General features: G+C 35.4%; 1 protein-coding gene across 2 annotated transcripts in view; it reads right to left on the reverse strand.

Annotated features, from left to right (window-relative positions):
• The window catches only part of ORC3 (origin recognition complex subunit 3), a 34511-nt gene that overhangs the window by 14199 nt on the left and 7878 nt on the right, over window positions 1–12434 (reverse strand). For both annotated transcript variants that reach the window (XM_021545728.2, XM_021545721.2), the window contains exons 4-13: window positions 12036–12180; window positions 10761–10865; window positions 9867–10021; window positions 8790–8926; window positions 7120–7279; window positions 6200–6313; window positions 4658–4791; window positions 4256–4319; window positions 1238–1354; window positions 262–341 (exon numbers count right to left, since the gene is read on the reverse strand). In XM_021545728.2, coding sequence (XP_021401403.2) covers window positions 262–341; window positions 1238–1354; window positions 4256–4319; window positions 4658–4791; window positions 6200–6313; window positions 7120–7279; window positions 8790–8926; window positions 9867–10021; window positions 10761–10865; window positions 12036–12180 — 1211 coding nt within the window. The remainder of the gene's footprint in view (window positions 1–261; window positions 342–1237; window positions 1355–4255; window positions 4320–4657; window positions 4792–6199; window positions 6314–7119; window positions 7280–8789; window positions 8927–9866; window positions 10022–10760; window positions 10866–12035; window positions 12181–12434) is intronic.

Genomic DNA, 12434 nt, shown 5'->3' on the forward strand with positions numbered 1-12434 from the left:
GCCCAACTCATTCTCATTCACACAAAGTAATCTCAGTGGTTTCAGCCAAAATTACTCAGGGTATATGAGATATTAGAACCTGGTGGAATTTCACAGAAATCAGGAGAAAACCAAACTGAAAACAGCAGTCAATTACACTTGCAAACAATCCTAAAACTAGCTGTGAATAGGTAATATCTTCAGCTTTAAGTTCCAGAATAACTGATGACTGATACTTTCCATGTGTACAGTGGTATTAAAACAAAATGGGAAAAAAATCACCTTGCTAGTTGAAGAGATGACTCATACTCCTCTGTCTCCCACACTCGGTTTTCCAAACAAGCACAATGCAACTCCCTGATCTGTTACGCAGAAGGTGAAGAAAGAATAAAGTGTTTTACAAAGTAATATGGGAATCTTACAACAAGCTGTTCAAAGCAATTCCTTTAGAGCCTGTTTTCCAAAGATGCAGAAAGACTGCAAAAGGAATGAGAGCTCTTAGTATCTTCCAGAACTAAGCTTCTGCTGGAGACTGTTGCTCTGCACCAGGCTCCAAACCACTAATATTCAGGTGAAGACAACTGCAGTAACAGAAAGGAACTCCAATCAAATGCCCCAGCTAAAACATCCTTTTATTCTCAAACACTGGCACAGTTCATGCTGCCTTTGTAGTCAGTGACAGATTCTAGTAATAGTATGAAATACATTCAGAACTGAGAGACAAGTGCACATGCACAGAATATGTAACTGTTCCTCTAGTAGAAGAAATTGCTTAGCATGAGAAGGTGGGTTAAATGACATCAGAGCAATAGGACTATTAACAGAGTCTATCACTCTTCCTCCTACAGTTACTTTTTTTTGTAAAGAAGGTTGCTAAAAACTCAGTCTCTTCATCTGAATTTGACTATTGATGTAATAGGTGGTACATGAGTGTACACTCTCTGCAATGCATACAGGTAATCTCAGATGTGAGGAAGTCAATGTAAGGATCTTTTTGCTGATCTGTACAACTGCCTCCTCCTAGAAACTCTGCTGACAGTCAAGGTATCACCCATACCAGTAAAGAAAACAACATGCTCTATCCACAGCAAGAAAGTATCTCTCTCCATTTTAAGAATCAGGAGGCAAAACAGCACATTAATAAATGAAGAGTAAATATTTATTTAGATGTCATACTTTGAGGCAATAAAAAAACCAAAACCAAACCAAAACCACAATAAAAACAACCCAACAAGACCCACATATAACAGTACATCACCTGCTTGCCCAAAGGATACTTTGGAAGAGAAGATGTGAAAACATGAAGACATCTCAGAATTGAAACATAATTTTCATGGTAAACATGCAAGTCCTCCAGCAACTTCTCTGTTTCTTCCTACAGTGATAGAATAACTTTAAAAGTAATTCTGACATCCATTCAAAATTCCCATAAAGCACTAAAAATTACTCTGAAGTTTTGATATTGTAGTGTGCTATGATTTAAATCACCAATCTTAAATTGAGAACACTAAGCAAATGAGCTGTATTTCAACAGTTCACTGCATTCTCGTTGCATATTGTTACTTTTACTTTCTTCCTCCAGCTCAGTAGAGATTTGCAATTGACTAGCATTATTATTCTACTATTTTCAACTATATCTAGGTCTTTAGACAGATGTCATCTCACAACAATGAGAGCATACACTACTCCTTTAGCAGGCAATGAGAAGTTACATAGCTACATTTACTCAAAAACGGACATTTTTATACTACAAAAGCATTTAAAAATTTATTTCTTATATTGTGGGTGGCTGTTGTTTTTTACTAGTTACATAGGCATAAAAAAAACAATTCACAGAAAACAAATAAATATTCAGTAGATTATCCTATGTGCTTTTAATTTGACTTTTGCTTATTCATGTGTTGAGAACCACAGAAATAGAAAATTACATTTAAGAAACAGAAATTATTGACTGCTGCTACTGAATTTTCTGGATGGTACCACAGTATCACTGGCCTGCCATGGAAGCATATATTGATTCTGGTAAGCTACACTCAAAAATTCTGGTAACTGTACTGAAGTCATTTAGTCTTTGTGGTCATTACATTTAAGTCTGTGAATCAAAAGATCTTTCCTCTGTCTTCAGTCAAAAAGAGGAAAAAACTACAGAATCCTCTACATATTGAACTGCCCTTTTGCCTAACTCTGAGCCAACTATTCCAAATGGAAAGAGAAAAACTAAATAAGCTACTGAAGTTTTCTAGAATGAAAGTGAAACAAAGGGTATTAAAGATAAATGAAAAGTAAAACCTTGTCTACAGTCAATATAAGGAAGTACAAATTTATGGAAAGAAAATGTATTGCAAAGACTGAAAGTAACAAAGACAGTGCTACAGAGAGCTTTATAATGTTAAAAAGAGTTTAAAATTATTAAAAACATTAACACTCTTTCTCCCCATAGAATTTTTATATATGGAAATTTAAGAGTCACTGATGTAACAACTCTTAAGGCAACCTCTAAAACCTTAAGGTAGACATTCACAAGTCTGTATTATAATTTTAAGTAGGACCATTAAGAAAAAAATTATTCCAACCACAAAATAAGCTAAGAAAACACTGCTTCATCAACCTCATTTCTCCAAACCCCAAGCATTAACACATCTGTATGTCCCTCATTTTGGTCCTAGCTCAAGACAAATATAGTTAATATAAGTAAATAGCAATGTATTTTGCCAAATAATAAAGTTAAAAGGCATAATCTATTTTAGAATAGTTTGAAAATGTCATTAGAAGACTATTCCAGAACAGAGATAAAAAGATTGCCACATATACATAGTTTCAAATTAAATTTGCCATAGAACATTTCAGACAGATTTGTTAATAATTATGATGTAAAATTGCTTTTAAAACTGATAATTTTAAATAGGTGAAACTCTTCCCATACTTATTACAAAAGTGGTAACAATAATAAATATAAATGAGGCTGATAAAGTGTATTGCAGAAGCAGGGGCCAAGCTAGAAGACCAAAGTGACCTGGTGCTGAAACATCAAGTTCATATGAAAGATTACTATAGTGACTTTGAAAGTGTTTCCAAAGCTGGCCATGACACTAGATTAGCATAATCAGAATAAACAGCACCCCATTAATGCAGCAGTAGGACCTTTTTTCCCCAGGCAGAATATTCTGCCAGCTTGGCAAGGCAGTAATGGTCCTACCTCTATTGAGATTAGAGCAAATCTCTTCAATTAAAATCTCTGAGAACCATCATATGCTCCTAAGTATGAGAATTACAATTTCCTTCCCAAAGTTAAAAGTTCAGACTTGTGAAATAAGGGGTCTATTATTAAACATGTAAGGTTGAAAACATATAAAGTTTAAGCTGATGACTATTCAGCTTTCAAAGCAGGTGTGAATAAAGGACAGGGGAACAGTTGTAGCTTAAGTTATTTTTGCCAGTGAAGACAATGGATCATAAAATGATGGAAAATCATATCTCATCTTGAATACTGTACGTGTACTTATCATATTGTTTGCTCCTAACCTCCCCTCCAGCCACTACCATGGTTCTTCATACTTGAAATGGCCTTGCATACCAGGAAAGTACCATTGGCCTTACAGGTTACAAATACTTGAAATGAAGAGCCAGGAGAAACCCTTTACCTTCAGCAATGCTTCTACTGGGAGTGGCTCAGATGGTGAAAATAACCAACAGATTTTTGTTGCTGAATTCCTAAACAGCTCACAATAGTAGTAGTCTGACTTCAACCAGTTGGCAAAGCTTCAGATAAACATGCAACAAATTAGTTTTAATCCTGAATGAGGTGTAGGGTGAATGTGTGTCTTGGGACACAGACTCTGCCCTACTGAGTTCAATCAGAAACTATGCAGAGGCTATGAAGGATTAAAAACTTAAGAAATAATCTCCAAGATAACTTACACATTCTTCAAACACTTAACTGTCCTTCCAAGAAAGTCAGTCTGGGTAAGCATGAAAAGACCTGGCCATAAATAAACCTTGTATCCTTCTTTTTAAGCAGTTTTATTTCTAGACATAGCTAGAAGTTGATGTAAGAAAGTTGTGAAGCTTCATATAAAGGCTGACCTGGCAACCCTAGAGATTTGGAATTTTGACCTGCCAATCCTAATTCCTCATTACTGGTCACAAAGCACAGTATGTTCTGTATGAAAGATACTATACAGAATGATACATCTTGGTCTTTTATTTTATTATGCTCCACAAAGTGATATATTGGGCAAGTTATTTATGTTCTCCAAAGACATTCTAAAAATTTTACCTTTAAGAAGCTGTCATTTGTCAGCAGTTCAATCTGTTTCCCTGACTCTTGCTTTTCCACATACCTTATGGCAGGAAAAAAAATAAAACCAGCATAAAATTATAATGTAAAGGAAGATCCTATGTTTAGAAACATTTAAAATGCTTATGCTGCTATAAGAAATATGTATCTTTCTTTGGTAAGATTCAAAAAGGACAGTCAAATCCAACAAGTTGAAAGGCCACTCCAAAACCCTAGAGGCTTCCTGAAATTATTTAGAAATGTCCTCTGATCAATTTACCTTTGCTACAGAAACGTGCACAAATGAGCTACAGTGGTCACAGAACCATATTTACAGATTCTTTTAATATTTTTAAAGCAAATCAATACATGATTGTCCAAGAAATGTATTTCCACCCTTACCTTCTAAAAGAAGGCAGTCGCCGAATGTTTTCACACTGATCATGTGACAAAGAATAAACTCTCTTCTTAATGTCTACCAGGTGGCAACAGAGTATACTGAGAGGCTGGGAATAGAAGTGCTCCACAATACAGAGCTGAAAAACAAACCAAGAACTAGGGATGCTAAAAAACTTAAATCTCCCTGCTATATCTACCTTTTAATACTTTCTTACAACTACACTGCATATACTACAATGGAGCAATGGTACTCCTTTAAAAAAACAATTACAATTCATAAATATTCCATAAGTCACTATAGGACATTGATTATACAGATGTACACAGTCACATAATTACCTTCTTTGCTCTGTGTGCTATTCATTTTCAGTACCTCAGCTTTTTCCCCCTCTTATGTAACATCACACATAGATGTAATAATATGATGCTGATCTCTTGTTTTTATCGCTTTGAAAATCTGATCTGAAATTGCTTCATCCTTGAATTCTTTTAACACACATGGACACAGCCATACAGAGTTAAGTCTAAAACTTGTATTTGCATGTTAGGCCAATGGAGAAGTACTAATCTTTCAAATAAGAGGAGCTGAAACCTATGAAAGCCCACAAAGGTCTGTCTTCAGGAAGAGGTACTATGGTCAGGATATTTCTCCTGGACATATGTAATCACTGAATCTTATATATCAAAAAAATCAAAGAAATTCTAAATGTATATGAAATCAAAAGGGCATATTTTACTAGCAGGCTCATACAGGGAACTAAGTAAGAAAGAAACAATCCTGCATTCAAACAGGTTACAGGGCCTACAAATTCTTCAGAGAACTCTTGTCTGCAACCCACAAAAGCTACAAGGAGACCTAGACACAGAAATACATTTAGACATTAAGAACTATATAAGACAATAAAAACTTAAATATCTCTGTAGAGACTCTTTCTGGAAACCCCCTGAGCTCTTGACTTTGTCTCCTGAGAGAGAGTAAATATAACTCCCACATTGCTACACAACTGCTTGGAGCACAAGTATTACCTCCTCTGAGGCACCAAGTAAATTACTCTGCAGCTCCTATTTCCCTGAAAAGGCAGGAAATGTGCATCCAGAAATTGTGCCAGAGGAGTTCAAGTGGGGAAGAAACACTGCTGTAGCCTACTCACACCAAAACAAACCAGAGACCAAGGAACTGGTGCAGATGATCAGAACTGGGGAGTTCTGCCAGTGGTGCTAGAAAGCTACAAATTAATCTATAGCAAAATACAGCTCTTTCTGCCCACTAAGCCAGGTCACCCTTTTAAACATAACCTTAAAATATTGCGGGTTTTGTGGCAGAGTAAGCTTTTATTTGCTTCTTCATACTGGTCCTTCAAGTTTGCCCTTAAATCCTTATCAGTAAAGACTTTAAAATATCCATCTGTTCACAGATCCAAACTGTTACCAAAGGGTATTTTTTCATGCAATTCAGCAGTACTAGGACATAAGAAATCTTTCAGTGCCTAATAATTACCCTTTGTTTTCACAATCATTATTTGAATTCTTGTTACTATTGCCTACCTGAAATCCTTTGATAAAATTCTGGACAGAAAAGTCATGGTACAGGAATATGTTGATGAGAACCTGCAGAACTTTTTCTCCCAGTTTAAAGGGAAACCGAGATGTCAGAAGCAACTACAAGGGAGACAAACATTAAAAGCAGCCATAGCAGAAATTCTCTCCTGAATTCAAATCAGTAAAACTTATATATACAACTTGATACAACTATTAGTGTGTATTAACATTCAACTAAATGAGATACTAAATACACTCCCAACTTCTAAAAAACAGTATTTCTACTAAAATATCCATGCAAAGATTGATTTTCAGTTTATTATTTTACCACATTTTTGTAAGTATCTTTCACTAATACAACATTTTAAGTTAATTTTGCTTAATGCTATTTTTGTAAAATTACAAATAGAACAGAGACTGTTGTAATAAACAATGATACCACTACTTTCAGCATGTGCAACAGAGATTTTGGAAATCCTGTGGTCTCCCAAGAATCCACAGGCACAACATTTATACATGGTGTGAACATATGGATAACTCAACTAATGTCTGACAGGTGGCAAAAATCAGGCTGAACTTTATTTTTCAGAATTTTAGCTAAGTTTCAAAGCTATCTTTTTCTGGAACAAAGTAAAGCTGAAATCACAGCTCATCTTTAATGAAGAAGTGTGAATATCAAAGTGTAATTGCACAAGGCAATGAAAATGAAAGATGAAAGGAGGTGTGTGTATGTGTGTCTCAGTATGAGAAGGGAGCTTTCAGTATTGCACTACTCTGCAGCTGCAAGTAGAAATATCTAAAATCCACAGCTCTCAGGAAGAGAGTCCTTTCCAAAACCTTCAGACAAACCTGCATTTAAAGGCCACACATGTAAACTGTGCTTCAACACACACATACTCTTCATCTCTATTTAGAGAGGGAATTACCTTATCAATTATAGTAGACAGGTGCTCCTTACAGGAAAGGGACTGGAAAAGCTCTATGCACAGCAGAGAGGAAACGGAGTGAGGAAGTAGTCTGTGGATAATCATTGGTGATGTAGCAATTCCAAAAATCAGCACTAGAGGTAATTCATGGATATGTTGACTGGATAATGGGGGAAGGGGAAAAAAAGAGAAATAGTTTATATAGAAGCTTGTGTAACAAATGCATTATATTCCTACTACAGCACTGAGTTTAAATGCAGAAAGGTGTAAATTAAAAGATCTGCTGCCAGTAAACCAAAAGAGGAATTGGTGTGGAATAAAATTAAAAAAGCAAGGATGCTACTTAAATCCCTAAAGTAGGTAAGAAAATGAAATTCCATTTTCAGATTCAAATTTTAGAAAGTGGCACAAAAAGCATAATTTCAGTTAGTTTTGTGCTGATCCTACCTTCCCAAAAAGTTATATTCAGAGAACTGAGTCTTATAATAGGACTTTTTCAAAGATACAAAGAAAAAGTAAGAAGATACATTAAATAGGTATCAGCCAAGAAAATTTACAAGATTTACACAATTTAATAAATTCAAAGTAAATATGAAACATTTCCAATGTCTCTGTTCCAATCACACTTTTAAAAAACCCCAACTTCTCCAGTTTAATCTTCCTCTTCAGATAATTTTTTAGTATTTGCTTTAGAACTGAAAATCAGGACTGAATGTGTATTCCTTGAGGACAGCATACAATTTATACAAAATACAGTGTTTTCAGTATCATGTCATCATTATTTTCCATTTTTAATAGATTCAAGAATGTACAAAATATGCTATCTTAAATACATTCTAAGTTAAAATTGTGGATTTATTCCTTTCCTTTGTTTTTGCCACAGCAACTTTCTGACTTTGGATTTTAATTGTTTCTCTAATTCCTCAAAAAAAAAAATTGCTGATGACAAACATGAAACCAATAAACTTCATATATTACTGTCCACTGTTGATAGCCTTAGAGAATCTTAAAATGGAATCAGAACTTGTGATTAACAAATCAGAGGAACCTCTCACACTTATCCACTTCACCTTTATTATTAAACATTTTTAAGACTGAGATGAAGATAATAACACAAGCTATACAATTTCTTGCTGGTGGCACAACAAGTGAATTGCTAGGGAATTGCAGCCTCAATTCTAACAGCTCCAACCTGGGGACTTAAGTGCATGATGATTTTTTTGGAGAGCAGCATGAGGTTTTGATTAGCATGCCTGAGATTACATTAAGGAAGACAGAATTACATTAAGGAAGACAGATTACACTAAAGAAGAACAGAAGTACAGGAGCATCTGAAATAGTCAGCTGCTGATTACAGATCCTGGCCAGCTGGGGAAGTTTTATATACACCCTTATTAGTAAGCTAGTGACTTTTAAGCAGCACCATTACCTCAGTAGTCAAACAAAAATACACTCTGGAAACAATTTTAAAAGATCCAGACATCTTAAAAATTTACCTCTAAAATCTAGCAAGTAGTTTTTTGCTCAATCACTGCTGGAAAGAAGCAGCACCAATATTTAATTCCAATGCTGGAATCAGCATTCCAGCTGGCCTCACTGTTAAATTTCAAAACAGCTGCAAATAGAACATGGGTAAAGGAGTGGAAGAACTAAAGTTCAAGTCACATTACCTGCTGATGACTATGAAGTCTTGAAGAACTTTTGTGGTGAAACTTTCCATGTCTTTGAATATGACTACAACTGGAGGAGACTGCCAGTGTCTAGAGGAGGAATTTCTTTTTTTGCTTGGAGTTTCAGAATCTGTTTTCTTTAAAGCCATTAATTAAACATTAATACACAGAAGCCAGCAAAATAAAAAAGACTGAATCATATCTATATTATAATACTCCAAATTGACGTGACTGGCTTTTTGTGAGCTGAATTTATTATTAGCACCTAGAACTGCCATTTTTCTTCCTTCTGTTTGGCACAGCATGAAGTACAAAGAATAAAGAGATTTTAAACACACAGTCCAACAATTACAAGAATAGCTCTGAGAGACAGATCTGGTGGAGTTCTGTTGGGAATGAGGGAGATTTGAATTGTGTACACAGACATTGCTTATTTTCTGTATCTTTACCCAGTAATAAAAAGAACATGCACTCAGTACACTTTAGTTTATCCCATTGCTCTGATAAAGTAATCAGAAAATCAGCTGTAACTTGTATTCATGACAGAAACAAAACTTAAAACTTAAATAGCTTCAGCAAACATGAAGATACAGAAACATTTTGAAAGTTATTTCCTTATTGCTTGCCAATGTAGTGTGGGCTGCAGATGACATCATGGCCCATTAGCACTAATACAGTACCTTTGCCCTGGATGGCTGTTCTTCTGTAAACTTTTGTTTTAATAAACAAAATATCTCAGCACTCCTGGGAGAAAAGCATCTGGCATGAAGCTGATACTGCATTTTAAGATTTCAGTTCCCAATTAAACATATGATGAAATAGTACTTCTTGCTTATGTTTCAGAATTCTGACATTCATACATAATCAGTAACTAACTCCACATTTGTTCTATGTGTAACATACTATATTCAAATAATCCCAGTATCATGTTATTTTTTAAAAATTAACCTTTGGCATTTTCTCACAGAAAGCCGAGTTATTAAATTTCTGTTTTAAACACAAAGCTGAGTTATTAAATTTCTGTTTTAAAGGTCAGGCATTTTGATACACTGGGGATAAAAAGCTCCAACAACATACCTTTGTTACACTGTCATACCAGCTGATAAGACAAGGCATTGAACAGCGTATTCTATTCTGTGGAACCTGCACACAGTCCTCATCTTCCAGTGAGTCCACATCTATATCACAGTTCATCAGCTGCCCCATCAGCTTCTGCATCAGATTTTTTATGCCTTCACAAAACATTTTTAGAAACATGGTAAAGGCATTTGGTTATCTGGAAACACTTCATGTCATACTATAAAAAACTACTCAAAGTTATTACTCATTATTTTCCACATTTCTAATTATTCTCCTTCTCTCTCCAGAATGCATATCTCATGTTCCTGAAAGCATTGATGATATGCATGCTGTTCATGCAATTTGCCTAGATGGAAACAACTGAGGTTAAGATGTTGGTCTTCCATCTTTACCTGAGCTCCAGCATATGCTTTTAAGAGTGACCTAGAAATAAGTAAGGCAGCAACTCCACAGAACTGAGGATGCTGCCACATGTGATTTTAATATTTTTACTTAAAAAATAAAAAAGGAGCAAGGGACAATTTTATTCTGCCCATTCTCTCACTAAATAATGTGACTGTAAGCATTTAGAAAGTGGAATGCAAATATCCACTGTCCAATTAAACAAGAAGAAAACCAACCTGCAACATCAACATGCAATACATTAAGCAGCATGTTCTTAACTGTTATACTACAGCTAAAAAGCATTTCAATCTGCAGTGTTTTAAATGGAACTGGATACATCTAAAAATACAGTAGGCATTACTACTCTGCTTACATAGGTTGGAGCAAATCTTTGGAAAGTCTTCAAGACCCCTCCGTCCATTACTCTTGCATCTAGGGACAAAAGCTAGAATTCCTAGTTGATTGCTACCTTCTTCAAAAGAAGCACCTATATATTGCAGTATTTACCTGGGCAATCTTTGGCTTCCAGCAAGGCTACATAAGGAGTAATGTTATCCTGAAGGACATCCGAGAGCCCTCTGAAAGTCATGTCATGATCTGTAACATTTACACCTAGAAAAAAAAAAAGACAAAATTTTAAGGGCATATTTCCCATTATTTGTGAGCACAATGATTGGACAATAAACTGAACAACAGACAAAAACCAAAAGATACCTCAAATATTTAAGGAAGAATGAAAAGTATCACATCAGCTGTGAGGAAAGATGAAAAACTAGCACAAGATTAGACATACATCTTGACAGTCCCTGATTAGGAGAAACAGGGACTCACTGTAAATACATGTCATCATATAGCTTGGTGGGGTTTTTAAAAGACAGTTTTCCAAGGGTGCAAACCTGCAAGAAGCAGGACTGGCTTTTTAACATCCCTCAGAAGCCATCTACAGCCATGTAAGGCCTGCAGATGAAGTTATATTCACCTTCTCTAGAAGAATACTGCATCCATACCTGGATCCTCTCACGGCTGATGTAAAGAGGAAAATGACTGTAAATTGCTGTGAAACTTAGTCTGAATTTACTATAAGCTACTTAGTATTTACTGCCATTGTTAATACCTTTAAACAACAGAAAAAAAAAGAACAAGCCCCTCCAGGAGGCAATTCAGACTTTGTCCACAGAAATATTTGAAGCAGTAGTTTTTCACTATTACCTACAAAAGGAGTACTGATCACTCTTTATTAGTGCCTTCATGGTAAGTTTGAAGCACAGGCCTGGTTTTAATTTCCCTGAAATAATTAACCGAAAATGTAATCAACTTGCCTTGAATCAGGCTTAGGATTTATAGGTACAAACCTCTGTGCTCTTTTCCTAAGATAAAGACACTACTTTCCTACATGCAAAGATGCACTGCAAGGATATATATCAGAAATACAGAAGCTATATAATTTCCATGGTTAAATTGTAGAAACCACCAAGCATGCTGGTGGCAGAAACAGAGATGTAATCAAAGTTATCTCCAGTGCCTCAAACAAAAAAACCTCAAATTGCTACCACTGCTTAAGAGAAACCTGTAGGGGAATTGTTGACTTACTGGACTATTAAGCAACATAAACAAAAAGGGAAGGAGGTTTCATCTGACTTCTTTCTCTCCACCCAATCTCTTCTGTTGACATATTTGAGGCTGATATTGCTCACAGTAATTGCTGGGACTCAGTAAGTTTCTTTGATGCGTCTGTGAGTTTTAATCAGCTGTATATTACAAAAAAAATCTTAAAAAAATTACCTAAGACAAGAGCTGCAGTAGGAATTTCTCTGAACTTCATCCTGCAAGTCCATTTTGTTGTCTTCTCTTGAAAGTCAGAATGAGACCTGCTCAAAAAACTCACCAGATTGTCAAGCAACTGCTTATTCAAGTCTTCCTGTATTTGCTGCAAACATACAAAGAGAGAATTGATCTATAAAAATGTGAAAACATCACTGCATTGTTCTATTTCTACTCCTTTCCTGCATAATCTTTAACCCTTGAACTCCAGGGTTTTTAAATTTTCCTGTGATCTATAAACCACACTAACTTATTAATTATGTGGCAAACAGACTTTCTCATCTTGCAACTTCTGGTCAAGTACTTCAAGAATAATTTGAAAAGCAAGTGAGCTTAACTGTGCTGTCACACTACAGGCTT

This window comes from Lonchura striata, chromosome 3 (genome assembly GCF_046129695.1).
Source record: "Lonchura striata isolate bLonStr1 chromosome 3, bLonStr1.mat, whole genome shotgun sequence".
Taxonomy (NCBI): Eukaryota; Metazoa; Chordata; class Aves; order Passeriformes; family Estrildidae; genus Lonchura; species Lonchura striata.